Below are 21037 nucleotides of genomic sequence, written 5' to 3'. Positions count from 1 at the left end.
TCACCTCTGTACTGAGGTCCTACTGGACCCCCCCAGGCTCTGCTTTACCCTACCCTGCCTCAACCTCTGACCTTTAGCCTCTGGCTCTGAGTCACTGAGTTCCAGGTCAGGGCAGTATCCATCCGTCTCCTTGTAGGGTGGTGATCTGGTACCACCGAATCCCTGCGGGACTCCGGGAACTGGTTTGGCCCAGGGTCGGTCCTTGGCTGATCTGGTACCACCGAGTCCCTGCGGGACTCCGGGAACTGGTTTGGCCCAGGGTCGGTCCTGGGCTGATCTGGAGCCTTTACCCCCCTGGGACACCTTGTCCCCCCGCAGGTCCTCAGTGGTCCGCACCAAGCTGACCGTCGCCTCCTTGAACGACCGGCTGAAGTGCTCCATGGTGGAATCACTGAAGCTGACTGATTGGCTGGCCTTGACCCCTGAACCCTCGCTGGTTTCCTGTTCGCTGGGGGTCTGACAAGAGCTGTCCTTCTGGGCCACGCCCACCGTCTTCTCCATTACGCCGTTGGGTCTAGGGACGGGGCCTGTCCGCTCTTGGTCCAGTTTGCCGTTTCCATTGGAAGGGTGGCCATGTAAGGCAGGGTGGAGCGTCAACGGTTTACCCATTAGAGGCTTGCCAGTCTGTTTAATGGTCAGGGCTGAGCCCCTGGCAGAACGGTTAGTCAGTGTTGGTCCAGTGGCATTACTCCCCTCCCTACGTGACTGACCTGAAGCAGACAGCAGGCTGCCATTGGAGCACTCCTCTCTCTTGCCTCGCCCATGGAGCTGAGGCTTCCCTCCTCCTTTACCTAACCCTCCCCCTTACCCTTCCCGAGCCCCCCACCCTTCCCGAGCCCCCCACCCTTCCCCAGCCCCTTCCCTCCCCCACTCCGTCGGTGAACGTTTCCACTGTTATCTGGACACAGGGGGCCGTTGACTGACTTGGAGCCGGTCTTCCCGTTACCCAGCGACACTTTGGGCATCTTCAGCGTCAGGGTGATTCTGGGAGGAGGCCGGAACAACATGCTGTCCACCGGCAGACCTGGAGAGACAAACACCATGAGGGCCAATCAGAATGATGGGTTAGTCCCCAACTCCTCCCACACCCTAGGATAGAACATTAACCTGGAGAGAAAAGACCATGAGGGCCAATCAGAATGATGGGTTAGTCCCCAACTCCTCCCACACCCTAGGATAGAACATTAACCTGGAGAGAAAAGACCATGAGGGCCAATCAGAATGATGGGTTAGTCCCCAACTCCTCCCACACCATGAGAGCCAATCAGAATGATGGGTTAGTCCCCAACTCCTCCCACACCCTAGGATAGAACATTAACCTGGAGAGAAAAGACCATGAGGGCCAATCAGAATGATGGGTTAGTCCCCAACTCCTCCCACACCCTAGGATAGAACATTAACCTGGAGAGAAAAGACCATGAGGGCCAATCAGAATGATGGGTGAGTCCCCAACTCCTCCCACACCATGAGGGCCAATCAGAATGATGGGTTAGTCCCCAACTCCTCCCACACCCTAGGATAGAACATTAACCTGGAGAGAAAAGACCATGAGGGCCAATCAGAATGATGGGTTAGTCCCCAACTCCTCCCACACCCTAGGATAGAACATTAACCTGGAGAGAAAAGACCATGAGGGCCAATCAGAATGATGGGTGAGTCCCCAACTCCTCCCACACCATGAGGGCCAATCAGAATGATGGGTTAGTCCCCAACTCCTCCCACACCCTAGGATAGAACATTAACCTGGAGAGAAAAGACCATGAGGGCCAATCAGAATGATGGGTGAGTCCCCAACTCCTCCCACACCATGAGGGCCAATCAGAATGATGGGTTAGTCCCCAACTCCTCCCACACCCTAGGATAGAACATTAACCTGGAGAGAAAAGACCATGAGGGCCAATCAGAATGATGGGTGAGTCCCCAACTCCTCCCACACCATGAGGGCCAATCAGAATGATGGGTTAGTCCCCAACTCCTCCCACACCCTAGGATAGAACATTAACCTGGAGAGAAAAAAGACCATGATGGGGCCAACTCCTCAGAATGATGAGGGGGTGGGAGTCCCCAACTCCTCCCACACCATGAGGGCCAATCAGAATGATGGGTTAGTCCCCAACTCCTCCCACACCCTAGGATAGAACATTAACCTGGAGAGAAAAGACCATGAGGGCCAATCAGAATGATGGGTTAGTCCCCATCTCCTCCCACACCATGAGAGCCAATCAGAAAGAAATGCAGTGGCCATGACTGACTACAAATGAGTCAATTAGAGTAGCCTAGCTCTGGGGCTAGTTAGGGGCCGTCAATACATTACACAATGGGAAGATATTTTCACGTTGCACATCTTTCAGTTGTCTTGTTAATACGATTTTTTACTATTTATAGTTGGTTTGAGGTTAAGTCATTGAAATTTGGAGCTATTGACATTTTATAATAATGTCCCATGTACTTTAATTTACTGATGGTCACTAACTAGCCCCATCGGGATATCGCTCCCGAGTAGCGCAGAGGTCTAAGGCACTGCATCTCAGTGCAAGAGGCGTAAATACAGTCCCTGGTTCGAATCCAGGCTGTATCACATCCGGCCGTGATTGGGTGCCCCATAGGGTGGCTCTCAATTGGCCCAGCGTCGTCCAGGTTTGGCCGGGGTAGGCCCGTCATTGTAAATAAGAATTTGTTCTTAAAATGACTTGCCCAGTTAAAAAATATATATAATTTTTAAATGCATAAATGAGTATGACATCCTGGCCATTAAAGCATACTAATTTCACATACTATAAAACGTTATTTTTTCACATATCCGAAATACCTATTATTTAGAATGCAAGTTTAGGTTATTCGGATACGACCCCACACAAATCTTACCAGCGGAGATCTCCTGGCTGAGCAGTTTGACGTGGAGGTTGAAGATCTGCTCCTGGGCCTTGCTCTGAGACAGTTTCAGCTTCTCCCTCCGACTCACCATGTAACACAGGTTCCTCACCTGTAGGGGACACAACATGGCCGTCAGGTGAGCTAACAAACACTCACCCTAAGCCACCCAGCAATCTGTCTCCATCTGGTGGCTGTTTTATAGTTTCCATCTCCCCTGGGATAAAATAATTGATTTAGAGGTCAAGCTACAGATAGAATAATAATCATGACAAGTTGTGTGATGGAAACAATTCTTCATATGCCTTTTTTAGCTTAAATTTGAGGGAATATCTACAGGAACTGAATTTGTTTTCTTCCCTCAATAGATTTGCACTCATTCCCCCAATATTCCCGCTTTTTGAAGCACTTTTATACACCCTAACCACTTTGGCCCCCAGGCCTGACCCCTAACCTCTTTGGCCCCCAGGCCTGACCCCTAACCTCTTTGGCCCCCAGGCCTGACCCCTAACCTCTTTGGCCCCCAGGCCTGACCCCTAACCTCTTTGGCCCCCAGGCCTGACCCCTAACCACTTTGGCCCCCAGGCCTGACCCCTAACCTCTTTGGCCCCCAGGCCTGACCCCTAACCTCTTTGGCCCCCAGGCCTGACCCCTAACCAGAATCTCGTTTCTCATAATCTGAGAGTCCTTTAGGTGCCTTTTGGCAAACTCCAAGTGGGCTGTCATGTGCCTTTTACCGAGTGGCTTCCATCTGACCAGTCTACCATAAAAGCATGATTGGTGGACTACTGCAGAGATGGTTGTCCTTCTGGAAGGTTCTCCCATTTCCACAGATAAACTCTGGAGCTGTCCGAGAGACCATTGGGGTTCTTGCTCACCTCCCTGACCAAGGCCCTTCTCCCCTGATTTGGTGACTTGGTGGTTTTTAAACTTCTTCTATTTAAGAATGGAGGCCACTGTGTTCTTGGGGACCTTCAATGCTGAAATGCACTGTCAACTGTGGGTCATTACATAGACAGGCGTGTGCCTTTCCAAATCATGTCCAATCAATTGAATTTACCACAGGTGAACTCCAATCAAGTTGTAGAAACATCTCAAGGATGATCAATGGAAACAGGATGCACCTGAGCTCCATTTAGAGTCTCATAGCAAAGGGTCTGAATACTTATGTAAATACCGTTTCTGTTTAAGATAAATTTACACAAATTTCTAAAAACCTGTTTTTGCACTATGAGTGTAGATTGATGAGGATAAATAAAAATGTGAATAAAGTCTGTAACGCAACAAAATGTGGAAAAAGGGGAAGGGGTCGGAATAATTTAGAACGTACTGTATATGGATATCAGTCAATTGAAATAAATAAGGCTCTAATCTATGGGTTTCACATGACTGGGTAGGGGTGCAGCCATGGGTGGGCCTGGGAGGGCATAGGCCCACCCACTGGGGAGCCAGGCCCAGCCACTGGGGAGCCAGGCCCAGCCACTGGGGAGCCAGGCCCAGCCCATTCCCCGTTCAAAGGCACTTAAATATTTTGTCTTGTCCATTCACCCATATAGCACACATACTCTACCGTTCAAAAGTTTGGGGTCACTTACAAATGTCCTTTTGAAAGAAAAGCATATTTTTGGTCCATTAAAATAACTATTGTTGTTGGAAACGGCTGATTTTTAATGGAATATCTACATAGATGTAGATAGATATACATGCATGTCCGCAACCATAACTCCTGTGTTCCAATGGCACGTAGTGCTAATCCACATCACATGAAATAGCCTTCATTTCTCAGAACAAGAAGAGACTGACGAGTTTCAGAAGAAAGGTTTTTGTTTCTGGCCATTTTGAGCCTGTAATCGAACCCACAAATGCTGATGCTCCAGATACTCAACTAGTCTAAAGAAGGACAGTTTTATTGCTTCTTTAATCAGAACAACAGTTTTCAGCTGTTTAAACATCATTTCAAAAGTGTTTTCTAATGATCAATTAGCCTTTTAAAATGGTAAACTTGGATTAGCTAACACAACGTGCCATTGGAACACAGGAGTGATGGTTGCTGATAATGGGCCTCTGTAGATATTCATTAAAAATCAGCCGTTTCCAGCTACAATAGCCATTTACAACATAAACAATGTCTACACTGTATTTCTGATCAATTTGATGACATTTTAATGGACAATTTGCTTTTCTTTCAAAAACAATTCCATTTATAAGTGACCAAACTTTAGAACGGTAGTGCACACAAACCATGTTTCAACTGTCTCAAAGCTTAACCATCCTTCTTTAACCCGTCTCCTCCCCTTCATCTACACTGAAGTGGAATTAACAAGTGACATCAATAAGGGATCATAGCTTCCACCTGGATTCACCTGGTCGGTCTGTCATGGAAAGAGCAGGTGTTCTTTATGCTTGTATACTCAGTGTATATCTATATTAAATACAATATAAGTCATACTAACCCTCTCTAAGTCCTGTCGGAGGTGCATGAACATCCTCATCCGTGTGTGGATGCTGTCTTCATGAGGCAACAGCAGCAGGTTACCCTCCTCCTCACTAGGGGGCAGCAGAGCACGGTTGAAGTTGCTCTTCCTCTTCAGTTTCCAGTATTGGTAGATGAAGTCCAGCAGGCTGGGAGGAAGGCCCAGGTTCAGGGCCAGCTCCTCAGGGTGAATCAGAGTAGAAAACTCCTCCTCTAGTTCTAGCAACCTCTGGGCCCTCAGGCCCCCCCTCTCTGGGTCTACGGGGGGTTTGGGCCGGGCCGGACTGAGACCGGAGCCTGGCTCCCCTGCCTTGGACTGCTTGCTGTGGGCTGGTTGACCGGGGCTGAGGCCGGGGGCTGGTGGGTCGGAGGAGGCCTGGTTCTTGGGCTTACTGTGCTTCAGGCAGTAGGACCTGAACTTCACCTCATCTCCTTCATCCAGGACAGTCTTCATCTCCAGGCTGTGCTCGAAGGCACACGTCACATGGAACGGGATGGTGCAGTTCTTCACTGAGCACTGAGGAATGCAGGAGGACAAGGTTCATTAACTCAGGGGTTGTCAAAGTGGGGTCCTGCAGGAGGACACGGTTCATTAACTCAGGGGTTGTCAAAGTGGGGTCCTGCAGGAGGACAAGGTTCATTAACTCAGGGGTTGTCAAAGTGGGGGCCTGCAGGAGGACACGGTTCATTAACTCAGGGGTTGTCAAAGTGGGGTCCTGCAGGAGGACACGGTTCATTAACTCAGGGGTTGTCAAAGTGGGGTCCTGCAGGAGGACAAGGTTCATTAACTCAGGGGTTGTCAAAGTGGGGTCCTGCAGGAGGACAAGGTTCATTAACTCAGGGGTTGTCAAAGTGGGGTCCTGCAGGAGGACACGGTTCATTAACTCAGGGGTTGTCAAAGTGAACTCCTGCAGGAGGACAAGGTTCATTAACTCAGGGGTTGTCAAAGTGGGGTCATGTAATTTTTTATGAATATTACTAAAAAATGAAACTCATTTTGGCCGAGGTCAGAGGTCGTGATACAACGGCATATTATTCAACTATAATGTCTGTTCTTACCTCAGAACAACATGGGCCTTGGGGGCTCACACAGATATTGATATCCACACACAATAGTTCTCGCCATGCACTGCCAGTGACACTCCTTATCTTATTTCTATCTCACTGCAGTTGTGTTCTCATTATGAGGGGGGGTCCCTGATTAATTAACTATCACAGAAGAGGTCTCTAAAAGTTTGAGAACCCCTGTGTTAATTAATACACACTTCACGAGCCAATACAAAAGTTAAACCACACTACACTACAAACTAAGACACGACGAGTGTGAACAAACCAAGAGACGTGTGATATCTAGTCACCTACATATGTTCAGGAATACACAGTCCAACCCCCATACTCACCTGTATACAGGCTCCAGTCTTCAGTTTACAGAGGCTGCAGATGAGAGACCAGCGGGAGGGGGGGATGTGAGACACCTTGGTGATGGGCTCCATCCTCTCTGGACACGCGATGCTCACCTAGAGACACACAGGACCGTTAGTCAGCTAGAGACACACAGGACCGTTAGTCAGCTAGAGACACACGGGACCGTTAGTCAGCTAGAGACACACAGGACCGTCAGTCAGCTAGAGACACACGGGACCGTTAGTCAGCTAGAGACACACGGGACCGTCAGTCAGCTAGAGACACACGGGACCGTTAGTCAGCTAGAGACACACGGGACCGTTAGTCAGCTAGAGACACACGGGACCGTCAGTCAGCTAGAGACACACGGGACCGTCAGTCAGCTAGAGACACACGGGACCGTCAGTCAGCTAGAGACACACGGGACCGTCAGTCAGCTAGAGACACACGGGACCGTCAGTCAGCTAGAGACACACAGGACCGTTAGTCAGCTAGAGACACACAGGACCGTCAGTCAGCTAGAGACACACAGGACCGTTAGTCAGCTAGAGACACACAGGACCGTCAGTCAGCTAGAGACACACGGGACCGTCAGTCAGCTAGAGACCGTTAGTCAGCTAGAGACACAGGACAGGACCGACCAGTCAGCTAGAGACACACGGGACCGTCAGTCAGCTAGAGACACACGGGACCGTCAGTCAGCTAGAGACACACAGGACCGTCAGTCAGCTAGAGACACACGGGACCGTTAGTCAGCTAGAGACACACGGGACCGTCAGTCAGCTAGAGACACACGGGACCGTCAGTCAGCTAGAGACACACGGGACCGTTAGTCAGCTAGAGACACACGGGACCGTCAGTCAGCTAGAGACACACGGGACCGTTAGTCAGCTAGAGACACACGGGACCGTTAGTCAGCTAGAGACACACGGGACCGTCAGTCAGCTAGAGAAACACAGGACCGTTAGTCAGCTAGAGACACACGGGACCGTCAGTCAGCTAGAGACACACGGGACCGTCAGTCAGCTAGAGAAACACAGGACCGTCAGTCAGCTAGAGACACACGGGACCGTCAGTCAGCTAGAGACACACGGGACCGTCAGTCAGCTAGAGACACACGGGACCGTCAGTCAGCTAGAGACACACGGGACCGTCAGTCAGCTAGAGACACACGGGACCGTCAGTCAGCTAGAGACACACAGGACCGTCAGTCAGCTAGAGACACACGGGACCGTCAGTCAGCTAGAGACACACGGGACCGTTAGTCAGCTAGAGACACACGGGACCGTCAGTCAGCTAGAGACACACGGGACCGTCAGTCAGCTAGAGACACACGGGACCGTTAGTCAGCTAGAGACACACGGGACCGTCAGTCAGCTAGAGACACACGGGACCGTTAGTCAGCTAGAGACACACGGGACCGTCAGTCAGCTAGAGACACACGGGACCGTCAGTCAGCTAGAGACACACGGGACCGTCAGTCAGCTAGAGACACACGGGACCGTCAGTCAGCTAGAGACACACGGGACCGTCAGTCAGCTAGAGACACACGGGACCGTCAGTCAGCTAGAGACACACGGGACCGTCAGTCAGCTAGAGACACACGGGACCGTTAGTCAGCTAGAGACACACGGGACCGTCAGTCAGCTAGAGACACACGGGACCGTCAGTCAGCTAGAGACACACGGGACCGTCAGTCACCTAGAGACACACAGGACCGTCAGTCACCTAGAGACACACAGGACCGTTAGTCAGCTAGAGACGGGACACACGGGACCGTCAGTCAGCTAGAGACACACGGGACCGTCAGTCAGCTAGAGACACAGCTAGGGACCGTTAGTCAGCTAGAGACACACGGGACCGTCAGTCAGCTAGAGACACACGGGACCGTCAGTCAGCTAGAGACACACGGGACCGTCAGTCAGCTAGAGACACACGGGACCGTCAGTCAGCTAGAGACACACGGGACCGTTAGTCAGCTAGAGACGGGACCATCAGTCAGGGACCATCAGTCAGCTAGAGACACACGGGACCGTCAGTCAGAGACACACGGGACCGAGTCAGCTAGAGACACACGGGACCGTTAGTCAGCTAGAGACACGGGACGGGACCGTTAGTCAGCTAGAGACACACGGGACCGTTAGTCAGCTAGAGACACACGGGACCGTCAGTCACCTAGAGACTAGAGACACGGGACTGTCAGTCAGCTAGAGACACACGGGACCGTCAGTCAGCTAGAGACACACGGGACCGTTAGTCAGCTAGAGACACACGGGACCGTTAGTCAGCTAGAGACACACGGGACCGTTAGTCAGCTAGAGACACACGGGACCGTTAGTCAGCTAGAGACACACGGGACCGTCAGTCAGCTAGAGACACACGGGACCGTCAGTCAGCTAGAGACACACGGGACCGTCAGTCAGCTAGAGATACACGGGACCGTTAGTCAGCTTTACTGTTTTAACACCACATTCTGACAGACAGATGAATGCATAAAAAATGTGTTAATTTTTACCTCAGGGATCCACAGAGCACAGCTGACGTGTGCCCACTTGGTGCCCGCCCTCGTAGCCTTCATCGCCCCTCCCTTGATGGGGCACAGCTGACACTGGGGGTCGATGCCCAGGACACACGTCCTGCACAGCCAGTTACCATCTGGCACCTTCACTATACCATAACACGCCTGGGCAGGGGGAGAGTTAGGATTACACATGGTACCTTCACGATATCATAACACGCCTGGGCAGGGCGAGAGAGAGTTAGGATTACACAGCTCAATGTAATTGAAGAATCCATAGACTACCACTTCTGGGAAAATTGGATGGAAAACACTAAAACACGAAGAGTTATTACGTATGGGTAAACCACTTCTCCATTTTTTTGGCCCTATAACAAAGAACAAACAGCTAAAACATAGACATGATCAAATGCAAATCTTAGAAGAATCAACTATTATAGACTGGATTCTCTAATTACATTGAAATGAACTACAGGACAAAATACAAACCCTCCAACCCAGAAAGGTCTAGTGGTGTTGATGGTCTCCTCAATGAAATGATCAAATATACAGACAACACATTCCAATTGGCGAAACTTAAACTCCTTAACATCATCCTCAGCTCTGGCTTCTTCTCCAATATTTGGAACCAAGGACTGATCACCCCAATCCACAAAAGTGGAGACAAATTTGACCCCAATAACTAGCGTGGGATGTGTGTCAACAGCAACCTTGGGAAAATCCTCTGCATTATTATTAACAGCAAACTCAAATCAAATTTTATTTGTCACATACACATGGTTAGCAGATGTTAATGCGAGTGTAGCGAAATGCTTGTGCTTCTAGTTCTGACAATGCAGTGATAACCAACAAGTAATCTAACTAACAATTCTAAAACTACTGTCTTATACACAGTGTAAGGGGATAAAGAATATGTACATAAGGATATATGAATGAGTGATGGTACAGAGCAGCATACAGTAGATGGTATCGAGTACAGTATATACATATGAGATGAGTGTGTAGACAAAGTAAACAAAGTGGCATAGTTAAAGTGGCTAGTGATACATGTATTACATAAGGATGCAGTCGATGATATAGAGTACAGTATATACGTATGCATATGAGATGAATAATGTAGGGTAAGTAACATTATATAAGGTAGCATTGTTTAAAGTGGCTAGTGATATATTTACATCATTTCCCATCAATTCCCATTATTAAAGTGGCTGGAGTTGGGTCAGTGTCAATGACAGTGTGTTGGCAGCAGCCACTCAATGTTAGTGGTGGCTGTTTAACAGTCTGATGGCCTTGAGATAGAAGCTGTTTTTCAGTCTCTCGGTCCCAGCTTTGATGCACCTGTACTGACCTCGCCTTCTGGATGATAGCGGGGTGAACAGGCAGTGGTTCGGGTGGTTGTTGTCCTTGATGATCTTTATGGCCTTCCTGGGACATCGGGTGCTGTAGGTGTCCTGGAGGGCAGGTAGTTTGCCCCCGGTGATGCGTTGTGCAGACCTCACTACCCTCTGGAGAGCCTTACGGTTGAGGGCGGAGCAGTTGCCGTACCAGGCGGTGATACAGCCCGCCAGGATGCTCTCGATTGTGCATCTGTAGAAGTTTGTGAGTGCTTTTGGTGACAAGCCGAATTTCTTCAGCCTCCTGAGGTTGAAGAGGCGCTGCTGCGCCTTCTTCACGACGCTGTCAGTGTGAGTGGACCAATTCAGTTTGTCTGTGATGTGCATGCCGAGGAACTTAAAACTTGCTACCCTCTCCACTACTGTTCCATCGATGTGGATAGGGGGGTGTTCGTACATTTCCTCAGTGAAAACAATGTACTGAGCAAATGTCAAATCAAAGAAACAAACCAAAACAAAGTATTCTCATACATTGCTGATCTCAAAAAAGCTTTTGACTCAATTTGGAGGGTCTGCTATACAAAGTGGAGGAAAGTGGTGTTGGGGAAAAACAAACATTTCTTTCCACAGGGCCGTGGGGTGAAAGAGATGAAGCTTAAGCCCCACCCGCTTCAACATATATCAACGGTTTTGGCAAGGGCACTCGAACTGCAGCCCCCGGCCTCACCCGACTCGAACTGCAGCCCCCGGCCTCACCCGACTCGAACTGCAGCCCCCGGCCTCACCCGACTCGAACTGCAGCCCCCGGCCTCACCCGACTAGAGCTGCAGCCCCCGGCCTCACCCGACTAGAGCTGCAGCCCCCGGCCTCACCCGACTAGAGCTGCAGCCCCCGGCCTCACCCGACTCGAACTGCAGCCCCCGGCCTCACCCGACTCGAACTGCAGCCCCCGGCCTCACCCTACTAGAACTGCAGCCCCCGGCCTCACCCTACTAGAACTGCAGCCCCGGCCTCACCCTACAAGAACTGCAGCCCCCGGCCTCACCCTACAAGAACTGCAGCCCCCGGCCTCACCCTACTCGAACTGCAGCCCCGGCCTCACCCGACTCGAACTGCAGCCCCCGGCCTCACCCGACTCGAACTGCAGCCCCGGCCTCACCCTACTAGAACTGCAGCCCCGGCCTCACCCTACTAGAACTGCAGCCCCGGCCTCACCCGACTCGAACTGCATCCCCCGGCCTCACCCGACTCGAACTGCATCCCCCGGCCTCACCCTACTAGAACTGCAGCCCCCGGCCTCACCCTACTAGAACTGCAGCCCCGGCCTCACCCTACAAGAACTGCAGCCCCCGGCCTCACCCTACAAGAACTGCAGCCCCGGCCTTACCCTACTCGAACTGCAGCCCCGGCCTCACCCGACTCGAACTGCAGCCCCGGCCTCACCCGACTCGAACTGCAGCCCCGGCCTCACCCGACTCGAACTGCAGCCCCCGGCCTCACCCTACTAGAACTGCAGCCCCGGCCTCACCCTACTAGAACTGCAGCCCCCGGCCTCACCCTACTAGAACTGCAGCCCCGGCCTCACCCGACTCGAACTGCATCCCCCGGCCTCACCCTACTAGAACTGCAGCCCCGGCCTCACCCTACTAGAACTGCACCCTACTAGAACTGCAGCCCCCGGCCTCACCCTACTAGAACTGCAGCCCCCGGCCTCACCCTACTAGAACTGCAGCCCCCGGCCTCACCCGACTAGAACTGCAGCCCCCGGCCTCACCCGACTAGAACTGCAGCCCCGGCCTCACCCGACTCGAACTGCAGCCCCGGCCTCACCCTACTAGAACTGCAGCCCCCGGCCTCACCCTACTAGAACTGCAGCCCCGGCCTCACCCTACTAGACATGCACCCCGGCCTCACCCTACTAGAAATGCAGCCCCCGGCCTCACCCTACTAGAACTGCAGCCCCCGGCCTCACCCTACTAGAACTGCAGCCCCCGGCCTCACCCGACTCGAACTGCAGCCCCGGCCTCACCCTACTAGACATGCACCCCCGGCCTCACCCTACTAGACATGCACCCCCGGCCTCATCCTACTAGAACTTCAGCCCCGGCCTCATCCTACTAGAACTTCAGCCCCCGGCCTCACCCGACTCGAACTGCAGCCCCAGGCCTCACCCTACTAGAACTGCAGCCCCGGCCTCACCCTACTAGAACTGCAGCCCCAGGCCTCACCCTACTAGAACTGCAGCCCCCGGCCTCACCCTACTAGAACTGCAGCCCCCGGCCTCACCCTACTAGAACTGCAGCCCCCGGCCTCACCCTACTAGAACTGCAGCCCCCGGCCTCACCCTACTAGAACTGCAGCCCCCGGCCTCACCCGACTCGAACTGCAGCCCCGGCCTCACCCTACTCGAACTGCAGCCCCCGGCCTCACCCGACTCGAACTGCAGCCCCCGGCCTCACCCTACTAGAACTGCAGCCCCCGGCCTCACCCTACTAGAACTGCAGCCCCCGGCCTCACCCTACTAGAACTGCAGCCCCCGGCCTCACCCTACTAGACATGCACCCCGGCCTCACCCTACTAGAAATGCAGCCCCCGGCCTCACCCTACTAGAACTGCAGCCCCCCGGCCTCACCCTACTAGAACTGCAGCCCCGGCCTCACCCTACTAGACATGCACCCCGGCCTCACCCTACTAGACATGCACCCCCGGCCTCACCCTACTAGAACTTCAGCCCCGGCCTCACCCGACTCGAACTGCAGCCCCAGGCCTCACCCTACAAGAACTGCAGCCCCCGGCCTCACCCTACTAGAACTGCAGCCCCCGGCCTCACCCTACTAGAACTGCAGCCCCCGGCCTCACCCTACTAGAACTGCAGCCCCCGGCCTCACCCTACTAGAACTGCAGCCCCCGGGCTCACCCTACTAGAACTGCAGCCCCGGCCTCACCCTACTAGAACTGCAGCCCCCGGCCTCACCCTACTAGAACTGCAGCCCCCGGCCTCACCCTACTAGAACTGCAGCCCCGGCCTCACCCGACTCGAACTGCAGCCCCGGCCTCACCCTACTAGAACTGCAGCCCCGGCCTCACCCTACTAGAACTGCAGCCCCGGCCTCACCCTACTAGAACTGCAGCCCCCGGCCTCACCCTACTAGAACTGCAGCCCCCGGCCTCACCCGACTAGAACTGCAGCCCCCGGCCTCACCCTACTAGAATCTGAAGTCAAACATTTGTTGATGATCTGGTGCTTCTGTCTCCAACCAAGGAGGACCTACAGCAGCACCTAGATCTTCTGTACAGATTCTGACAGACCTGGGCCCTGACAGACCTGGGCCCTGACAAACCTGGGCCCTGACAAACCTGGGCCCTGACAAACCTGGGCCCTGACAGACCTGGGCCCTGACAGACCTGGGCCCTGACAGACCTGGGCCCTGACAGTAAATCTCTAAGACAAAAATAATGGTGTTCCATAAAAGGGTAGCTGCCAAGACAACAAATACAAATTCCACCTGGACACCGTTGCCCGAGAGCACACAACAAACTATACATACCTTGGCCTAAACATCAGCGCCACAGGTAACTTCCACAAAGCTGTGAACCATCTGAGAGACAAGGCAAGAAGGGCCTCCTATGCCATCAAAAGGAACAACATTTCGACATACTAATTAGGAATGTGGCTAAAAATACTTGAATCAGAACCCATTATCTTTTATGGTTGTGAAGTCTGGGGACCACTCACCAATCAAGAATTCACCATACAAAATATCCTCTGTGTACAACGGAAAACACAAAATAATGCATGCAGAGCAGAACTATGCCGATACTACTAGAGCTGTTAAATTCTACAACCACCTAAAAGGAAGCGATTCCCAAACCTTCCATAACAAAGCCATCACCTACAGAGAGATGAACCTGGAGAAGAGTCCCCTAAGCAAGCTGGTCCTGAGGCTCTGAACACAAACAGACCCTACAGAGCCCCAGGACAGCAGCACAATTAGACCCAACCAAATCATGACAAAACAAAACGATAATTACTTGACATATTGGAAATAATTAACAAAAAAACAGAGCAAACTAGAATGCTATTTGGCCCTAAACAGAGAGTACACAGCGGCAGAATACCTGACCACTGTGACGGACACAAAATTAAGGAAAGCTTTGACTATGTACAGACTCAGTGAGCATAGCCTTGCTATTAAGAAAGGTCACCATAGCCTGTCTTCTCTTGAGAGCCAGGTCTGCCTATGTACCCACTGCCCACAAAAGGAGGTGGAAACTGAGCTGCACTTCCTAACCTCCTGTCCAATGTATGACCATATTAGAGACACATATTTCCCTCAGATTACACAGACCCACAAAGAATTTGAAAACAAACCAAATGTTGATAAACTCCCATATCTACTGGGTGAAATACCACAGTGTTGCATCACAGCAGCAAGATGTGTGACCTGTTGCCACGAGAAAAGGTCAACCAGTGAAGAACAAACACCATTGTAAATACAACCCATATTTATTTTCCCTTTTGTACTTTAACTATTTGCACATCGTTACAACACTATGTATAAATATGACATTTGTAATGTCTCTATTCTTTTGGATCTTGTGTGAGTGTAATGTTTACTGTTAATGTTTTATAGTTTATCTATTTCACTTGCTGTGGCAATGTAAACATAAGTTTCCCATGCCAATAAAGCCCTTAACTTGAATTGACAGTGGGTTAACACAGTGGGTTAGATGCATTTATGATGAAGAAGGGTTCAACGAGCTGACAAGGTACAAATCTGTCGTTCTGCCCCTGAACAGGCAGTTAACCCACTGTTCCCAGGCCGTCATTGAAAATAAGAATATGTTCTTAACTGACTTGCCTGGTTAAATAAAGGTAAAAAATAAAAAATAAAAAAACTGAGGGATGAGAGATTGTCAGAGAACTGGGTACGTGTAGAAAAAAAGTATTAATTAAGAGTTAATTAGCACTTAATCAAGAGCGACTTATAACCAGTGCATTTAAGTAATGTATATAAAAACAACCACATTCCTCTCATTGCAAGTAAAAGCCTTCTTCAAAATAGCCGCTATGCGCAAAAATCAGTGCTTGTAGGTTCCATTAGTATTACATTTCTATAGTCATCAGGTTCCTACCTGGTTTATCATTAGTATTACATTTCTATAGTCATCAGGTGGTCAGGTTCCTACCTGGTTTATCATTAGTATTACATTTCTATAGTCATCAGGTGGTCAGGTTCCTACCTGGTTTATCATTAGTATTACATTTCTATAGTCATCAGGTTCCTACCTGGTTTATCATTAGTATCACATTTCTATAGTCATCAGGTGGTCAGGTTCCTACCTGGTTTATCATTAGTATTACATTTCTATAGTCATCAGGTTCCTACCTGGTTTATCATTAGTATTACATTTCTATAGTCATCAGGTGGTCAGGTTCCTACCTGGTTTATCATTAGTATTACATTTCTATAGTCATCAGGTTCCTACCTGGTTTATCATTAGTATTACATTTCTATAGTCATCAGGTTCCTACCTGGTTTATCATTAGTATTACATTTCTATAGTCATCAGGTTCCTACCTGGTTTATCATTAGTATTACATTTCTATAGTCATCAGGTTCCTACCTGGTTTATCATTAGTATTACATTTCTATAGTCATCAGGTGGTCAGGTTCCTACCTGGTTTATCATTAGCATTACATTTCTATAGTCATCAGGTTCCTACCTGGTTTATCATTAGTATTACATTTCTATAGTCATCAGGTTCCTACCTGGTTTATCATTAGTATTACATTTCTATAGTCATCAGGTGGTCAGGTTCCTACCTGGTTTATCATTAGCATTACATTTCTATAGTCATCAGGTTCCTACCTGGTTTATCATTAGTATTACATTTCTATAGTCATCAGGTTCCTACCTGGTTTATCATTAGTATTACATTTCTATAGTCATCAGGTTCCTACCTGGTTTATCATTAGTATTACATTTCTATAGTCATCAGGTTCCTACCTGGTTTATCATTAGTATTACATTTCTATAGTCATCAGGTTCCTACCTGGTTTATCATTAGTATTACATTTCTATAGTCATCAGGTGGTCAGGTTCCTACCTGGTTTATCATTAGTATTACATTTCTATAGTCATCAGGTTCCTACCTGGTTTATCATTAGTATTACATTTCTATAGTCATCAGGTGGTCAGGTTCCTACCTGGTTTATCATTAGCATTACATTTCTATAGTCATCAGGTGGTCAGGTTCCTACCTGGTTTATCATTAGCATTACATTTCTATAGTCATCAGGTTCCTACCTGGTTTATCATTAGCATTACATTTCTATAGTCATCAGGTTCCTACCTGGTTTATCATTAGCATTACATTTCTATAGTCATCAGGTGGTCAGGTTCCTACCTGGTTTATCATTAGTATTACATTTCTATAGTCATCAGGTTCCTACCTGGTTTATCATTAGCATTACATTTCTATAGTCATCAGGTTCCTACCTGGTTTATCATTAGTATTACATTTCTATAGTCATCAGGTTCCTACCTGGTTTATCATTAGTATTACATTTCTATAGTCATCAGGTTCCTACCTGGTTTATCATTAGTATTACATTTCTATAGTCATCAGGTTCCTACCTGGTTTATCATTAGCATTACATTTCTATAGTCATCAGGTGGTCAGGTTCCTACCTGGTTTATCATTAGTATTACATTTCTATAGTCATCAGGTTCCTACCTGGTTTATCCTTAGTATTACATTTCTATAGTCATCAGGTGGTCAGGTTCCTACCTGGTTTATCATTAGCATTACATTTCTATAGTCATCAGGTTCCTACCTGGTTTATCATTAGTATTACATTTCTATAGTCATCAGGTTCCTACCTGGTTTATCATTAGCATTACATTTCTATAGTCATCAGGTTCCTACCTGGTTTATCATTAGTATTACATTTCTATAGTCATCAGGTTCCTACCTGGTTTATCATTAGTATTACATTTCTATAGTCATCAGGTGGTCAGGTTCCTACCTGGTTTATCATTAGTATTACATTTCTATAGTCATCAGGTTCCTACCTGGTTTATCATTAGTATTACATTTCTATAGTCATCAGGTGGTCAGGTTCCTACCTGGTTTATCATTAGTATTACATTTCTATAGTCATCAGGTGGTCAGGTTCCTACCTGGTTTATCATTAGCATTACATTTCTATAGTCATCAGGTGGTCAGGTTCCTACCTGGTTTATCATTAGCATTACATTTCTATAGTCATCAGGTTCCTACCTGGTTTATCATTAGCATTACATTTCTATAGTCATCAGGTTCCTACCTGGTTTATCATTAGCATTACATTTCTATAGTCATCAGGTTCCTACCTGGTTTATCATTAGTATTACATTTCTATAGTCATCAGGTTCCTACCTGGTTTATCATTAGCATTACATTTCTATAGTCATCAGGTTCCTACCTGGTTTATCATTAGTATTACATTTCTATAGTCATCAGGTGGTCAGGTTCCTACCTGGTTTATCATTAGTATTACATTTCTATAGTCATCAGGTTCCTACCTGGTTTATCATTAGCATTACATTTCTATAGTCATCAGGTTCCTACCTGGTTTATCATTAGTATTACATTTCTATAGTCATCAGGTTCCTACCTGGTTTATCATTAGTATTACATTTCTATAGTCATCAGGTTCCTACCTGGTTTATCATTAGCATTACATTTCTATAGTCATCAGGTTCCTACCTGGTTTATCATTAGTATTACATTTCTATAGTCATCAGGTTCCTACCTGGTTTATCATTAGTATTACATTTCTATAGTCATCAGGTGGTCAGGTTCCTACCTGGTTTATCATTAGTATTACATTTCTATAGTCATCAGGTGGTCAGGTTCCTACCTGGTTTATCATTAGCATTACATTTCTATAGTCATCAGGTTCCTACCTGGTTTATCATTAGTATTACATTTCTATAGTCATCAGGTTCCTACCTGGTTTATCATTAGTATTACATTTCTATAGTCATCAGGTTCCTACCTGGTTTATCATTAGCATTACATTTCTATAGTCATCAGGTTCCTACCTGGTTTATCATTAGTATTACATTTCTATAGTCATCAGGTTCCTACCTGGTTTATCATTAGTATTACATTTCTATAGTCATCAGGTGGTCAGGTTCCTACCTGGTTTATCATTAGTATTACATTTCTATAGTCATCAGGTTCCTACCTGGTTTATCATTAGTATTACATTTCTATAGTCATCAGGTGGTCAGGTTCCTACCTGGTTTATCATTAGCATTACATTTCTATAGTCATCATCATCCTACCTGGTTTATCATTAGTATTACATTTCTATAGTCATCAGGTTCCTACCTGGTTTATCATTAGCAATACATTTCTATAGTCATCAGGTTCCTACCTGGTTTATCATTAGCATTACATTTCTATAGTCATCAGGTTCCTACCTGGTTTATCATTAGCATTACATTTCTATAGTCATCAGGTTCCTACCTGGTTTATCATTAGTATTACATTTCTATAGTCATCAGGTTCCTACCTGGTTTATCATTAGTATTACATGTCTATAGTCATCAGGTTCCTACCTGGTTTATCATTAGCATTACATTTCTATAGTCATCAGGTTCCTACCTGGTTTATCATTAGTATTACATTTCTATAGTCATCAGGTGGTCAGGTTCCTACCTGGTTTATCATTAGTATTACATTTCTATAGTCATCAGGTGGTCAGGTTCCTACCTGGTTTATCATTAGCATTACATTTCTATAGTCATCAGGTTCCTACCTGGTTTATCATTAGCATTACATTTCTATAGTCATCAGGTGGTCAGGTTCCTACCTGGTTTATCATTAGCATTACATTTCTATAGTCATCAGGTGGTCAGGTTCCTACCTGGTTTATCATTAGCATTACATTTCTATCGTCATCAGGTTCCTACCTGGTTTATCATTAGTATTACATTTCTATAGTCATCAGGTTCCTACCTGGTTTATCATTAGTATTACATTTCTATAGTCATCAGGTGGTCAGGTTCCTACCTGGTTTATCATTAGTATTACATTTCTATAGTCATCAGGTTCCTACCTGGTTTATCATTAGCATTACATTTCTATAGTCATCAGGTTCCTACCTGGTTTATCATTAGCATTACATTTCTATAGTCATCAGGTTCCTACCTGATTTATCATTAGTATTACATTTCTATAGTCATCAGGTTCCTACCTGGTTTATCATTAGTATTACATTTCTATAGTCATCAGGTGGTCAGGTTCCTACCTGGTTTATCATTAGTATTACATTTCTATAGTCATCAGGTTCCTACCTGGTTTATCATTAGTATTACATTTCTATAGTCATCAGGTTCCTATCTGGTTTATCATTAGTATTACATTTCTATAGTCATCAGGTGGTCAGGTTCCTACCTGGTTTATCATTAGCATTACATTTCTATAGTCATCAGGTTCCTACCTGGTTTATCATTAGTATTACATTTCTATAGTCATCAGGTGGTCAGGTTCCTACCTGGTTTATCATTAGTATTACATTTCTATAGTCATCAGGTTCCTACCTGGTTTATCATTAGCATTACATTTCTATAGTCATCAGGTTCCTACCTGGTTTATCATTAGCATTACATTTCTATAGTCATCAGGTTCCTACCTGGTTTATCATTAGTATTACATTTCTATAGTCATCAGGTTCCTACCTGGTTTATCATTAGTATTACATTTCTATAGTCATCAGGTTCCTACCTGGTTTATCATTAGCATTACATTTCTATAGTCATCAGGTGGTCAGGTTCCTACCTGGTTTATCATTAGTATTACATTTCTATAGTCATCAGGTGGTCAGGTTCCTACCTGGTTTATCATTAGTATTACATTTCTATAGTCATCAGGTGGTCAGGTTCCTACCTGGTTTATCATTAGCATTACATTTCTATAGTCATCAGGTTCCTACCTGGTTTATCATTAGCATTACATTTCTATAGTCATCAGGTTCCTACCTGGTTTATCATTAGTATTACATTTCTATAGTCATCAGGTTCCTACCTGGTTTATCATTAGTATTACATTTCTATAGTCATCAGGTTCCTACCTGGTTTATCATTAGCATTACATTTCTATAGTCATCAGGTGGTCAGGTTCCTACCTGGTTTATCATTAGCATTACATTTCTATAGTCATCAGGTTCCTACCTGGTTTATCATTAGCATTACATTTCTATAGTCATCAGGTTCCTACCTGGTTTATCATTAGTATTACATTTCTATAGTCATCAGGTTCCTACCTGGTTTATCATTAGCATTACATTTCTATAGTCATCAGGTTCCTACCTGGTTTATCATTAGTATTACATTTCTATAGTCATCAGGTTCCTACCTGGTTTATCATTAGTATTACAT

The 21037-nt window shown here is 47.2% G+C and overlaps 1 protein-coding gene and 1 long non-coding RNA gene across 2 annotated transcripts in view; both read right to left on the bottom strand.

The window, feature by feature from the left end:
• Positions 1-21037, bottom strand: part of LOC118400708 (protein Jade-3-like) — a 47334-nt gene continuing 26297 nt past the window's right edge. The window contains exons 7-12 of the mRNA XM_052475757.1: positions 9264-9431; positions 6745-6861; positions 5325-5861; positions 2866-2983; positions 845-1024; positions 1-779 (exon numbers count right to left, since the gene is read on the bottom strand). Coding sequence (XP_052331717.1) covers positions 1-779; positions 845-1024; positions 2866-2983; positions 5325-5861; positions 6745-6861; positions 9264-9431 — 1899 coding nt within the window. The remainder of the gene's footprint in view (positions 780-844; positions 1025-2865; positions 2984-5324; positions 5862-6744; positions 6862-9263; positions 9432-21037) is intronic.
• Positions 15089-19109, bottom strand: LOC127910792 (uncharacterized). The gene is made up of 2 exons (XR_008076215.1): positions 17013-19109; positions 15089-16812 (listed from the first exon to the last, which is right to left on the bottom strand). It is a non-coding gene; the product is annotated as an uncharacterized LOC127910792 (long non-coding RNA).

The sequence above is a fragment of the Oncorhynchus keta genome, chromosome 22 (genome assembly GCF_023373465.1).
Source record: "Oncorhynchus keta strain PuntledgeMale-10-30-2019 chromosome 22, Oket_V2, whole genome shotgun sequence".
NCBI lineage: Eukaryota > Metazoa > Chordata > Actinopteri > Salmoniformes > Salmonidae > Oncorhynchus > Oncorhynchus keta.
This window is presented reverse-complemented; position numbering and strand designations above follow the sequence as displayed.